The sequence below is a fragment of the Salvelinus namaycush genome, unplaced genomic scaffold (genome assembly GCF_016432855.1).
Source record: "Salvelinus namaycush isolate Seneca unplaced genomic scaffold, SaNama_1.0 Scaffold3337, whole genome shotgun sequence".
NCBI classification, from domain to species: Eukaryota; Metazoa; Chordata; class Actinopteri; order Salmoniformes; family Salmonidae; genus Salvelinus; species Salvelinus namaycush.
The window spans coordinates 9987-25322 of NW_024060272.1; the positions used below are offsets into that span (position 1 = coordinate 9987).

The following is a 15336-nucleotide window of genomic DNA, read 5'->3' on the forward strand; positions in this document are numbered from 1 at the left end:
CCTGCTGGCTAAGGACCATGCCCTGTATGCTATGGTCCATGCCCTGCTGGCTAAGGTCCATGCCCTGCTGGCTAATGTCTTTGCCCTGTATGCTAAGGTCCATGCCCTGCTGGCTAATGTCTTTGCCCTGTATGCTAAGGTCCATGCCCTGCTGGCAAAGGACCATGCCCTGCTGGCTAAGGTCCATGCCCTGCTGGCTAATGTCTTTGCCCTGTATGCTAAGGTCCATGCCCTGTTGGCAAAGGTCCATGCCCTGTTGGCAAAGGTCCATGCCCTGTTGGCAAAGGTCCATGCCCTGCTGGCTAAGGTCCATGCCCTGTTGGCTAAGGTCCATGCCGTTGGCTAATGTCTTTGCCCTGCATGCTAAGGTCCATGCCCTGCTGGCAAAGGTCATTCCCTGTTGGCTAATGTCCATACCCTGTTGGCAAAGGTCCATGCCCTGCTGGCTAAGGACCATGCCCTGCTGGCTAAGGTCCATGCCCTGCTGGCTAAGGTCCATGCCCTGCTGGCTAAGGTCCATGCCCTGCTGGCTAATGTCTTTGCCCTGTATGCTAAGGTCCATGCCCTGCTGGCAAAGGTCCATGCCCTGCTGGCTAAGGTCCATGCCCTGCTGGCTAAGGTCCATGCCCTGCTGGCTAAGGTCCATGCCCTGCTGGCTAAGGTCCATGCCCTGCTGGCTAAGGTCCATGCCCTGCTGGCTAATGTCTTTGCACTGTATGCTAAGGTCCATGCCCTGTTGGCAAAGGTCCATGCCCTGTTGGCAAAGGTCCATGCCCTGTTGGCTAAGGTCCATGCCCTGCTGGCTAAGGTCCATGCCCTGTTGGCTAATGTCCATGCTCTGTTGGCTAAGGTCCATGCCGTTGGCTAATGTCTTTGCCCTGCTGGCTAAGGTCCATGCCCTGCTGGCTAAGGTCCATGCCCTGCTGGCTAAGGTCCATGCCCTGCTGGCTAATGTCTTTGCACTGTATGCTAAGGTCCATGCCCTGTTGGCAAAGGTCCATACCCTGTTGGCAAAGGTCCATGCCCTGCTGGCTAAGGTCCATGCCCTGCTGGCTAAGGTCCATGCCCTGCTGGCAAAGGTCCATGCCCTGCTGGCTAAGGTCCATGCCCTGCTGGCTAAGGTCCATGCCCTGCTGGCTAATGTCCTTGCCCTGTATGCTAAGGTCCATGCCCTGTTGGCAAAGGTCCATGCCCTGTTGGCAAAGGTCCATGCCCTGTTGGCAAAGGTCCATGCCCTGTTGGCAAAGGTCCATGCCCTGTTGGCAAAGGTCCATGCCCTGTTGGCTAAGGTCCATGCCCTGTTGGCTAAGGTCCATGCCGTTGGCTAATGTCTTTGCCCTGCATGCTATGCCTAAACAGACTTGCCTGTGCTAATAGTTCTCACAGACGTGTGGGGGGAATTCTAATAATACTGCCAACAGTAAGAGGAGTTCAATTTCCAAAAAGACAAGGGCTGTAATGTCGTCACTTTCTATCTTTCCGGGTCTTGTAAAGAACGAAAAACAACTGCTCAGAGTTTAGCACGTAAATGTATTATGAAAATTCAATAAGCATTCCCACAGGTCACGGGTATTCAACATTTTTTATCAAGATTAGGGTTAATGTAATTATGAAGTAGTCAGACAGGATACTAAAAACACATTTATTTCTGTAGTCATGGGAACATTAACACCATCACACACAGAGTTGGTCCCACTGGCCTGTTGTGCAACTCATCGACAAATTGCAAAAAGAGGACTCTCGTCTCCATAGTATCACACTAGTTTCCATAGCAATGCACTACTCCATCTCCGCAGTGAAACACTCTCAGAAATGCAAGAGGCAGCAAGAATGAGAGAAATGCAGCGAGGCAAGAGAAACAGGGTTCATACAGACAGTGGCAAGTCAAATTCAAGGACTTAAGTACTTTTTCAAGCACTAATATTTATTTTCAAGGACCATCAATTTGTAATATTAACCATGTGTATGTGACCAATAAAATGTGATTGTTTCTAGTTGCCACCAGATGACAGTATATCGCCACAACCTTGATGGGAAAAAACGGTATATTACTGTATATTATTCATCACTACCTTACAAGTTAATACGTTGCTTTATTATATACATGAATCGTAAGTCAGTACTGATGATGTCATTTGAGTATTAATGACTATTGTATTTTTATTGCACATTTGGGAATCTTCGCGAATTCTACGGAAAAGCATCACGCTTCCGACTGGCAGGTTTAGAGTCGCTGGGTGGGCTGTGAGCAGCCAACAGAACGCCAGGAGCCTGGCTACCGCTTGATCAAATTGAATATCGCAAGTTTTCTCATTGCAGAGAAAACGTCCCAATGTAGAACTAGCACCGGCGCGGGATGCAGAGTTGTCTTTCCCGCTTCATGTAGCTCTTCAGGGTCAATTCACCCATGTGAATGTTTCATGAGCTGAAATAAAAGATCCCAGAAATGTTCCATACTCACAACTGGTAGGCTTAAATCTACATGCCCGGCCTTTTAGCTATCGATGTGACGTTTGGCAGCACCTAATCAGTCAGTTTTGGACCTGCCTGGCTGAGTGGGTGGAATGAGCGATCTCACCTGGCAACCAGAACGTGAGGAAATAAAACTGGGTAGAATACAAGACCAACACATTTTTCATAAACATATTTGATCATTTTCTGTTCTCCTTTCATTTTAATTCAAGTACCAACTTGAGAAAATGTCAGATTTTCAAGGTGTTCCATTTCAGAAGCCAATTCAAGTATTGTAAACCCTGGAGAGAGAGAAAGAGTCCGGGGGGTGGGGGGGAAGAGAGAGATGCCGAGAGAACGAGATGCCGAGAGAAAGAGAGATGCCGAGAGACAGAGAGATGCCGAGAGAGAGGAGACAGAAAGAGTGTGACAGAGAGTCATGTTATCGTCCATGAGGAAACAGTATAACTTCAGGAGAAATGGCCAGGTGGTTTGTCTCTCTTCACAGGGTGATCTTTGTGTTGCGGAAGCTGGAATTATCCCTAAAAAGAAAACACAGATCAATAAAAAAGAAGTCTGAATTATCTATAGAGACAACACAGTGAGTGGTCGTGTGTCCACGATGGTGTTAGGTGGGAGTGTGTGTGTGTGTATCGTACTTGAGGCTGTCGTTGTGTGTCCACGATGGTGTTAGGTGGGAGTGTGTGTGTGTGTATCGTACTTGAGGCTGTCGTTGTGTGTCCACGATGGTGTTAGGTGGGAGTGTGTGTGTGTGTATCGTACTTGAGGCTGTCGTTGTGTGTCCACGATGGTGTTAGGTGGGAGTGTGTGTGTGTGTATCGTACTTGAGGCTGTCGTTGTGTGTCCACGATGGTGTTAGGTGGGAGTGTGTGTGTGTGTATCGTACTTGAGGCTGTCGTTGTGTGTCCACGATGGTGTTAGGTGGGAGTGTGTGTGTGTGTATCGTACTTGAGGCTGTCGTTGTGTGTCCATGATGGTGTTAGGTGGGAGTGTGTGTGTGTGTATCGTACTTGAGGCTGTCGTTGTGTGTCCACGATGGTGTTAGGTGGGAGTGTGTGTGTGTGTATCGTACTTGAGGTTGTCGTTGTGTGTCCACGATGGTGTTAGGTGGGAGTGTGTGTGTGTGTATCGTACTTGAGGCTGTCGTTGTGTGTCCACGATGGTGTTAGGTGGGAGTGTGTGTGTGTGTATCGTACTTGAGGCTGTCGTTGTGTGTCCACGATGGTGTTAGGTGGGAGTGTGTGTGTGTGTATCGTACTTGAGGCTGTCGTTGTGTGTCCACGATGGTGTTAGGTGGGAGTGTGTGTGTGTGTATCGTACTTGAGGCTGTCGTTGTGTGTCCACGATGGTGTTAGGTGGGAGTGTGTGTGTGTCCATGATGGTGTTAGGTGGGAGTGTGTGTGTGTATATCGTACTTGAGGCTGTCGTTGTGTGTCTTGTACTCCATGATGGTGTTGGGAGGGAGGTTCAGGACGCGTCGAAGAGTGTCTCGGATTCGAGACGTCGTCACCTGATCGCTGGCCGTCTTATTCCATATAGACAGGATGTCTTCCTAGACACACACACACACACACACACACACACACACACACACACACACACACACACACACACACACACACACACACACACGAGTGAGGCTGAATCTCAAACCGAACACTTTGACCACTCGATATGCGCGTTCAGTCAATCTCAAGTGCTAGTTGTCGAGTCATCGAGGGCTCCACTGCAACCTTTGGAAGCCTCTTCATCGAGTGGGAATCCTTTGCCAACTTCGTACCCTTGGCAGCAAGTTCATCCCAACAATTTCAGCACCTCAATTAGTCACATCTACTTTGCCCTCAAAAATAGTAAAATAAGTCAACAGAAAACAAGTTGCCGAGGTCTTAGTCACCCAATTTTTCATCTAGCTAAGGAGTTTAGTGCTTGAATGAGCCGTATTTCTGATTAATGTACACAAAAACTTGTCCATTACATTAGCTTGCTAGCTAGCTGTAAGCCTGAGCCAGCCACTTCATATTCCCATTACATTAGCTTGCTAGCTAGCTGTAAGCCTGAGCCAGCCGATTCATATTCCCATTACATTAGCTTGCTAGCTAGCTGTAAGCCTGAGCCAGCCACTTCATATTCCAATTACATTAGCTTGCTAGCTAGCTGTAAGCCTGAGCCAGCCGATTCATATTCCCATTACATTAGCTTGCTAGCTAGCTGTAAGCCTGAGCCAGCCACTTCATATTCCCATTACATTAGCTTGCTAGCTAGCTGTAAGCCTGAGCCAGCCACTTCATATTCCCATTACATTAGCTTGCTAGCTAGCTGTAAGCCTGAGCCAGCCGATTCATATTCCCATTACATTAGCTTGCTAGCTAGCTGTAAGCCTGAGCCAGCCGATTCATATTCCCATTACATTAGCTTGCTAGCTAGCTGTAAGCCTGAGCCAGCCACTTCATATTCCCATTACATTAACTTGCTAGCTAGCTGTAAGCCTGAGCCAGCCTCGTCATATTCCCATTACATTATCAATCCATCACTCTCCTTGGTCAAATAGCCCTTATACAGCATGGAGGTGTGTTTTGGGTCATTGTCCTGTTGAAAAACAAATGATAGTGGGACTAAGCGCAAACCAGATGGCGTATCGCTGCAGAATGCTGTGGTAGCCATGCTGGTTAAATGTGCCCTGAATTCTAAATAAATCACAGACAGTGTCACCAGCAAAGCACCCCCACACCAAGCAAGTCTCTTCTTTGCAGCAATTCGACCATGAAGGCCTGATTCACACAGTCTCCTCTGAACAGTTGATGTTGAGATGTGTCTGTTACTTGAACTCTGTGAAGCATTTATTTGGACTGCAATTTCTGAGGCTGGTAACTAATGAACTTATCCTCTGCAGCAGAGGTAACTCTGGGTCTTCCTTTCCTGTGGCGGTCCTCATGAGAGCCAGTTTCATCATAGCGCTTGATGGTTTTTGCGACTGAACTTGAAGAAACTGTCAAAGTTCTTGACATTTTCCGTATTGACTGACCTTCATGTCTTAAAGTAATGATGGACTGTCGTTTCTCTTTGCTTATTTGAGCTGTTCTTGCCATAATATGGACTTGGTCTTTTACCAAATAACAACACAACTGATTGGCTCAAACACATCAAGGAAAGAAATTCCACAAAGTAACAAGGCACACCTGTTAATTGAAAAGCATTCCAGGTGACTACCTCATGAAGCTAGTTGAGAGAATGTCAAGAGTGTGCAAAGCTGTCATCAAGGCAAAGGGTGTCTAACTTTGAAGAATCTCAAATATATTTTGCTTTGTTTAACACTTTTTTTGGTTACTACATGATTCCATATGTGTTACTTCATAGCGTTGATGTCTTCACTATTATTATACAATGTAGACAATAGTAAAAATAAAGAAAAACCCTAGAATGAGTAGGTGTGTCCAAACTTTTGACTGGTACTGTACTTGCACATATTTTGTACAACTTGCTCACTGTCTATCAGAGTAACCTATGCCTCCGTCTTTGCCCCAGGTCCCAAGTGCCCGTGTTTCATAGCGAGTCATGTTACAAGACAAGTCGTGGGAGAGAATTTTTGCGAATTAATTTAGATTTTTTTTTATAATGACAAGTGGGACGTTAACTGGGCATCATCTCAATGCTCATTTTGGCCCCCAAAAAACTTAGTGATCACGATCAGCAAGCGGCCAATCGATAAAGGGCTTAGGGCCCAAGAGATTCAGCCTGTGTGTGTGTGTGTGTGTACCTGGAAGCGTATAGAGACCACCACTCCACAGATCTCCTCTCCCACCATGAACTGTTCTCCCAACATGGCCAGAATAATGTTCTCCCAGAACCTGCTGGCCAGACCTGTCAACAACAACAATATTAACAACATGGCCAGAATAATGTTCTACCTGCTGGCCAGACCTGTCAACAACAACAATATTAACAACATGGCCAGAATAATGTTCTCCCTGCTGGCCAGACCTGTCAACAACAACAATATTAACAACATGGCCAGAATAATGTTCTACCTGCTGGCCAGACCTGTCAACAACAACAATATTAACAACATGGCCAGAATAATGTTCTACCTGCTGGCCAGACCTGTCAACAACAACAATATTAACAACATGGCCAGAATAATGTTCTACCTGCTGGCCAGACCTGTCAACAACAACAATATTAACAACATGGCCAGAATAATGTTCTACCTGCTGGCCAGACCTGTCAACAACAACAATATTAACAACATGGCCAGAATAATGTTCACCTGCTGGCCAGACCTGTCAACAACAACAATATTAACAACATGGCCAGAATAATGTTCTACCTGCTGGCCAGACCTGTCAACAACAACAATATTAACAATATTAAAATGCAGGTTTAAAGAAGAGCACAGAACGCAAATAGGATGTTTAAGAATGGTAAAAGGATGTTTGGGCTCCCGAGTGGCGCAACGGTCTAAGTCACTACATCTCAGTGCTAGAGGATTCACTACAGACAACCTGGTTCGAATCCAAGCTGTATCACAACCGGCCGTGATTGGGAGTCCCATAGGGCGGCGCACAATTGGCCCAGCGTCGTCCGGGTTTGGCCGGTGTAGGCAGTCATTGTAAATAAGAATTTGTTCTTAACTTGCCAAGTTAAATAAAGGTGACATTTATAACGTTAAAAAGGACATTTTGAACATTAAAGGGATGTTTAGAATGTTAAAGATAGACTTTGGGCACGAAAAACGGTCCAACTCCGCCTCTTTCTATTTTTTTTTATAGAAATGGGGTGTGGTTCCTTTGGTGGTTCATTGATGTGTCATTCTGGTCATGCGCGCCACGACTGGCCACTGTAGCTAGCCAGTAACTCCTCCAGTATGTGTTGATGTCATTTCAAAGGATTGGTTTTTGGATGGAAGCTGTAGAGATCGGTAAGAAATGGCACTTCTGTAGCTAAATATTTTATTCATCAATCATTTAATTTGTTTCAGTATTAAACGACCTGGTATGATGGTACATCATAGATAGATAGAGGACTCATCTTTATATCTGTGACATCATGGCGTCTGACATCTTGGGCAGCTCCATTGATGCTACAACCCATAGGAATCCCAACCCAGTTGACTACTTTAAAATGGCAGAAGCACGGTGGAAGCCCTCAATGGCGCTGCTAAAACAACCTGTGGCCACAAGAAGCTTCTATCATTCTCTATATGGAGCACTGATCAGTTAAGCTGTTATTTTGGTGTTTTTGCCCAAAGTCAACATTTTAAAAAGGAGGTTTAGAGAAAAAAAAGTGAACAGGTTGCGCAGCCTCGGCCAAATAATAATAATATTAGTAGTAGTAGTAGTAGTAGTAGTAGTAGTAGTAATAATAATAGTAATAATAACAATAATAATAGTATTAAAAACTACAGACCTTTCCGCAGCCTGATGATCCACTTCCCACCGTTCTTATTAGCTTCATCCTGGAGGGTTACACACAAAGATACAGTGGAAGTCGGAAGTTTACATACACCTTAGCCAAATACATTTAAACTCAGTTTTTCACAATTCCTGACATTTAATCTTAGTAAAAATTCCCTGTCTTAGGTCAGTTAGGATCACCACTTTATTTTAAGAACGTGAAATGTCAATTATTTATTTCAGATTGTATTTCTTTCATCACATTCTCAGTGGGTCAGAAGTTTACATACACTCAATTAGTATTTGGTAGTGTTAGGATTTATGTTTATGCACTATAACCTGGTAGCATATAGTTTGAAGATTAATATTGTTTTGTTACACACACACACACAATACAGAGGGGGGTGTGTGTGTGTAGGTGTAAGGACTGACCAACACAGGCCATAAAAGCTGTGGACCGTCTGGAGAGGGGAGGGGTGCATCTCTCTAGACCAACCAGGAGTTTAGAATACTGGACAATACCATATTAGGAACTGTTTCAGTGTAGAATCGACAGACACAAGACGGATCTAATCTACCCAGCAACCAGATGTGGACAAAAGGAACGCGCCAAGGGGCTTGGACAAATCCGAGGGCCAGCAAAGGCGGGGCAAAGTCTAAACCACGCCCCGCCTCTACTGTGATAGGCCAACAGACGAGTTGAAACTACGTCATCACGGTATAAGAACAGCTGTTTACGTACTTCCTGCCAGTTCCCTGTTAACCCTGCGCGGTGATACAGCGAACCAGTATATACGAAAATTGCATTTGCCATTCATTGTTTGCGGTAATTAAACATAATTAAAGAAAGTTAGCAGACCTGGCTTTTTATTTATCCTGACACCGGATGTGTTACACGCAGCGTTCACAGTAGCATTGCCTTTAAATTGTTTAACTTGGGTCAAACGTTTCGGGTAGCCTTCCACAAGCTTCCCACAATAAGTTGGGTGAATTTTGGCCCATTCCTCCTGACAGAGCTGGTGTAACTGAGTCAGGTTTGTAGGCCTTCTTGCTTGCACACACTTTTTCAGTTCTGCCCACACATTTTCTATGGGATTGAGGTCAGGGCTTTGTGATGGCCACTCCAATACCTTGACTTTGTTGTCCTTAAGCCATTTTGCCACAACTTTGGAAGTATGCTTGTGGTCATTGTCCATTTGGAAGACCCATTTGCGACCAAGCTTTAACTTCCTGACTGATGTCTTGAGATGTTGCTTCCATTTATAAACATAATTTTCCTTCCTCATGATGCCATCTATTTATAAGTGCACCAGTCCCTCCTGCAGCAAAGCACCCCCACAACATGTTGCTGCCACCCCCGTGCTTCACGGTTGGGATGGTGTTCTTCGGCTTGTAAGCCTCCCCCTTTTTCCTCCAAACGTAACGATGGTCATTATGGCCAAACAGTTCTATTTTTGTTTCATCAGACCAGAGGACATTTCTCCAAAAAGTACGATCTTTGTCCCCATGTGCAGTTGCAAACCGCAGTCAGGCTTTCTTATGGTGGTTTTGGAGCAGTGGCTTCTTCCTTTCTGAGCGGCCTTTCAGGTTATGTCGATATAGGACTCATTTTACTGTGGATATAGATACTTTTGTACCTGTTTCCTTGCACTTTTCGCACCAAAGTACATGTATCTCTAGGAGACAGAACGCGTCTCCTTCCTGAGCGGTATGACGGCTGCGTGGTCCCATGATGTTTATACTTGCATACTATTGTTTGTACAGATGAACGTGGTACCTTCAGGTGTTTGGAAATTGCTCCCAAGGATGAACCAGACTTGTGGAGGTCTACAATATTTTTTCTGAGGTCTTGGCTGATTTCTTTTGATATTCCCACGATGTCAAGCAAAGAGGCACTGAGTTTGAAGGTAGGTCTTGAAATAAATCCACAGGTACACCTCCAATTGACTCAAATGATGTCAATTAGCCTATCAGAAGCTTCTAAAGCCATGACACAATTTTCTGGAATTTTCCAAGCTGTTTAAAGGCACAGCCAACTTAGTGTATGTAAACTTCCGACCCACTGGAATTGTGATACAGTGAATTATAAGTGAAATAATCTGTCAGTAAACAATTGTTGGAAAAATGACTTGTGTCACGCACAAAGTAGATGTTCTAACCGACTTGACAAAACTATAGGTAGTTAACAAGACATTTGTGGAGTGGTTGAAAAATGAGTTTTAATGACTCCAACCTAAGTGTATGTAAACTTCTGACTTAAACTGTACATACCAAAAGGTATGGTTTTAGTGGAAGGGATGCGATCGTGCTGGAGACTGACTTGACCATCTTACATACACCACACACAGTGAATACTGTTGGAGACTGACTTGACCATCTTACATACACCACACACAGTGAATACTGTTGGAGACTGACTTGACCATCTTACATACACCACACACAGTGAATACTGTTGGAGACTGACTTGACCATCTTACATACATCACACACAGTGAATACTGTTGGAGACTGACTTGACCATCTTACATACACCACACACAGTGAATACTGTTGGAGACTGACTTGACCATCTTACATACATCACACACAGTGAATACTGTTGGAGACTGACTTGACCATCTTACATACATCACACACAGTGAATACTGTTGGAGACTGACTTGAGCCAGTTTAATATGTTTCTAAGTAGCCTAGCAGTAGTAATTATTGTTTTATGGGTTGGATGGAATGGTCTATGTGCATTGTCTTTGGGCAGAGGGGAAGGGTGCCTGTCTCTGAGGACAAGAATGATAAAGATTGAATAGGAGCCATTTGTCTAGAGAGAGTGTTGTAGAACAGTAATTACAATCCATCCTATATCTCTACTGGTTTAGTTTACACAGCGCCTTCGGAAAGTATTCAGACCCACATTGTTACGTTACAGGCTTATTCGAAAAAATTGATTAAATAAAAAATCCTCAATCTACACACAATACCCCATAATGACAAAGCAACATTATGCAAAATAATACTTTTTGCAAAATAATACAATTAAAAAAATCTAACAGAAATACCTTGTTTACATAAGAATTCAGACCCTTTGTTATGACACTCGAGCTCAGGTGCATCCATGTATGGAGTAAAAGGTACATTGTCTTTAGGAATGTTGTGCTGCCATCCTGTTAGAAGGTAACAATGGTTAAGATGGATTTTCATTGTGTTCCATGGTGTTATTTGCCCCCTAGTGGAGCTTTCTGGTACTTAGACTGTACGCAAACAGGAAGTAGAGAATTCGTTCTGCACGCATAGAAGCAGCTAAAAACAACGCTACGGTGCAGGTCTTTCAGCGTAGTTATTTCTTGTCACGCTTCAGCCTTGGAAAATATTTGTTTGTAAGTTCGATTCAAGCATTTAGCTAATGATGATAATCTTGTTATTGATAGAGTTTCTTACATATCAATGTTGGTTGGTTGCATTTACTCACACAAATTGCAATGCCTTTCATGTATGATGTTAGCTGTATTACTTTGCTCGTGCGTCATGCAAACGAATTGTAAAATATACAATACTGTAGTTTTGTTACCGATTCTAGTGTAATATGCTTTGTTATTCTACATAGATGGTTGTACATTATTAGAGTAATGAAAGGAGTTAGTCAATTACCATATGAGTAGCAATTAGCTATATGGTTTGGCATCATGCCAGATGCATGGTACCGTAGCACGTGCTTTCTATTCATGCAACTTCAAATGTATAATGTACAGCTACAGTATGTCGGTCTGAATTGAATACTAAAGTATATTCTTTTCTGTATTTTGCAGTTTTACAACATAAACGTTTTCAATATATTCATTCAAGAAAAGTCACGCCTTGGGAGTTTTATTGAAGACTTAGTTGTTAGCTATCTGTCTAGTTTTGCATGGGAACGCAACTCAAGGGCAGAATAAATGTAGTGGAGTAAACATTTTCAAAAATATAAACAGTAAAGTAAATCTCATTTTAAATCAAATTTTATTAGTCACATGCGCTGAATACAACAGGTGTAGACCTTACAGTGAAATGCTGAATACAACAGGTGTAGTAGACCTTACAGTGAAATGCTGAATACAACAGGTGTAGTAGACCATACAGTGAAATGCTGAATACAACAGGTGTAGTAGACCTTACAGTGAAATGCTGAATACAACAGGTGTAGGTGGACCTTTCAGTGAAATGCTGAATACAACAGGTGTAGGTGGACCTTTCAGTGAAATGCTGAATACAACAGGTGTAGGTGGACCTTTCAGTGAAATGCTGAATACAACAGGTGTAGACCTTACAGTGAAATGCTGACTTACGAGCCCCTAACCAACAATGCAGTTTCAAAAAAGTAATATGATAATATAACAATAGCGAGACTATACAGGGGGTACCGGTACAGAGTCAATGTGCTGGGGCACCGGTTAGTTGAGGTAATATGTACATGTAGGTAGAGTTATTAAAGTGACTATGCATAGATAACAAGAGAGAAGCAGCGGTGTAAAAGAGGGTGGTGGGGGAGGGGGCAGGTAGTCTGGGTAGCCATCTCATTAGGTGTTCAGGAGTCTTATGTCATGGGGGTAGAAGCTGTTTAGAAGCCTCTTGGACCTAGACTTGGTGCTCCGGTATCGTTTGCCGTGCGGTAGCAGCGAGAACAGTTTATGACTAGGGTGGCTGGCAATTTTTAGGCCCTTCCTCTGACACCGCCTGGTATAGAGGTCCTGGATTGCAGGAAGCTTGGCCCCAGTGATGTACTGGGCCGTTCGCACTACCCTCTGTAGTGCCTTGCGGTTGAGGCCGAGCAGTTGCCATACCAGGCGGTGATGCAACCAGTCAGGATGCTCTCGATTGTGCAGCTGTAGAAACTTTTGAGGATCTGAGGACCCATGCCAAACCTTTTCAGTGACCTGAGGGGGAATAGGTTTTGTCGTGCCCTCTTCACAACTGTCATGGTGTGCTTGGACCATGTTAGTTTGTTGGTGATGTGGACACCAAGGAACTTGAAGCTCTCCACCTGCTCCACTACAGCCCCGTCGATGAGAATGGGGGCGTGCTCAGTCCTCCTTTTCCTGTAGTCCACAAACATCTCCTTTGTCTTGATCACGTTGAGGGAGAGGTTGTTGTCCTGGCACCACACGGCCAGGTCTCTGACCTTCTCCCTATAGGCTGTCTCATCGTTGTCGGTGATCAGGCCTACCCCCGTTGTGTCGTCGGCAAACTTAATGGTGTTGGAGTCGTGCTTGTCCGTGCAGTCATGAGTGAACAGGGAGTACAGGAGGGGACTGAGCACGCACCCCTGAGGGGCCCCCATGTTGAGGATCAGCGTGGTGGATGTTTTGTTACCTACCCTTACCACCTGGGGGTGACCCGTCAGAAATTCCAGGATCCAGCTGCAGAGGGAGGTGTTTAGTCCCAGGGTCCTTAGCTTAGTGATGAGCTTTGTGGGCACTATGGTGTTGAACGCTGAGCTGTAGTCAATAAATAACATTCTCACATATCTAGGTGGGAAAGGGCAGTGTGGAGTGCAGTAGAGATTGCATCATCTGTGGATCTGTTTGGGCAGTATGCAAATTGGAGTGGATCTAGGGTTTCTGGGATAATGGTGTTGATGTGAGCCATGACCAGCCTTTCAAAGCACTTCATGGCTACGGACGCAAGTGCTACGGGTCTGTAGTCATTTAGGCAGGTTGCCTTAGTGTTCTTGGGCACAGGGACTATGGTGGTCTGCTTAAAACATATTGGTATTACAGACTGACAGGGAGAGGTTGAAAATGTCAGTGAAGACACTTGCCAGTTGGTCAGCACATGCTCGCATCGCAGTACACGTCCTGGTAATCTGTCGGGCCCTGCGGCATTGTGAATGACGACCTATTTAGGTCTTACATCGGCTGCGGAGAGCGTGATCACACAGTCTTCTGGAATAAGCTAGTGCTCTCATGCATGTTTCAGTGTTATTTGCCTCGAAGCGAGCATAAAAGTAGTTTAGCTCGCTTGGTAGGCTCGTGTCACTGGGCAGCTCTCGGCTGTGCTTCCCTTGTTGTCTGTAATGGTTTGTAGTCTGATAAGTAGTACTTTAAGGTATCTGTACTTAAGTAGTTTTTTGGGGTAGTTTAAACCACTGATCATACCCACGAAGATTCAAGTTTGTAATCGCTGGTTCTTCAAAGTACTGAGTAAAGGGTCTGAATACTTATGTAAATGTTACATTTTTTTTAATTTTTTTTTTAAAAATCATTGCAAAAATGTATAAAAAACTGTTTTTGCCCTAACCCTTTGTCATTATGGGGTAGTGTGTAGGTTACAGCTTTATTCTAAAATGGATTAAATTGTTTCCCCCCTCAATCTACACACAATACAAAAACAGGTTTAGACATTTCTCCTAATTTATTAAAAATAAAACTGAAATACCCCATTGACATAAGTATTCAGACTCTTTACTCAGTACTTTGAAGCACCTTTGGCAGCGATTACAGCCTGGAGTCTTTGGTACATCGCTACAAGCGCACCTGTATTTGGGTAGTTTCTCCCATTCTTCTCTGCAGATCCTCTCAAGCTCTGTCAGGTTGGATGGGGAGCGTCGCTGCACAGCTATTTTCAGGTCTCGCCAGAGATGTTCGATCGGGTTCAAGTCCAGGCTCTGGCTGGGCCACTAGAGAGCATTCAGAGACTTGTCCCAAAGCCACTCCTGCGTTGTCTTGGCTGTGTGCTTAGGGTCGTTGTCCTATTGGAAGGTGAACCTTCTACCAAGTCTGAGGTCCTGAGCACTCTGGAGCCGGTTTATATCAAGGATTTCTTTGTTCTGTTCATCTTTCCCTCTATCCTGACTAGTCTCCCAGTCCCTTCCAGTGAAAAACATCCCCACAGTATGATGCTGCCACCACCATGCTTCAACGTAGGAAGCCAGGTTTCCTCCAGACGGGACGCTTGGCATTCAGGCCAAAGAGTTCAAACTTGGTTTCATCAGACCAGAGAATCTTGTTTCTCATGGTCCGTGTCTTTTAGGTGCTTTTTTGGCAAACTCCAAGCGGGCCGTCATGTGCCTTTTACTGAGGAGTGGCTTCCGTCTGGCCACTCTACTATAAAGGCCTGATTGGTGGAGCGCTGCAGAGATGGTTGTCCTTCTGGAAGGTTCTCCCATCTCCACAGAGGAACTCTGAAGCTCTGTCAGTGACCATCGTGTTCTGGGTCACCTCCCTGACCAAGGCCTTTCTCCCCCAATTGCTCAGTTTGGTCGGTCGGCCAACTCTAGGAAGAGTCTTGGTGGTTCCAAACTTCTTCCATTTAAGAAGGATGGAGGCCACTGTGTTCTTGGGGACCTTCAATGCTGCAGAAATGTTTTGGTAACCTTCCCCAGATCTGTGCCTTGACACAATCCTGTCTCTGAGCTCTACGGACAATCCCTCATTGTCTGTTTTTTGCTCTGACATGCACGGTCAATTGTGGGACCTTATATAGACAGGTGTGTGCCTTTCCA

The 15336-nt window shown here is 44.7% G+C and overlaps 1 protein-coding gene across 1 annotated transcript; it reads right to left on the reverse strand.

Moving 5' to 3' along the window:
- Nucleotides 1-1625: 1625 nt before the first annotated feature.
- LOC120040190 (eukaryotic translation initiation factor 4E type 2-like) lies at nucleotides 1626-7980 on the reverse strand. Its single transcript, XM_038985436.1, has 4 exons — nucleotides 7876-7980; nucleotides 6227-6330; nucleotides 3888-4024; nucleotides 1626-2993 (listed from the first exon to the last, which is right to left on the reverse strand). The coding sequence occupies exons 2-4, from the start codon at nucleotides 6290-6292 to the stop codon at nucleotides 2954-2956; spliced, it is 243 nt and encodes an 80-aa protein (XP_038841364.1). The 5' UTR covers nucleotides 6293-6330; nucleotides 7876-7980; the 3' UTR covers nucleotides 1626-2953.
- Nucleotides 7981-15336: the final 7356 nt, after the last annotated feature.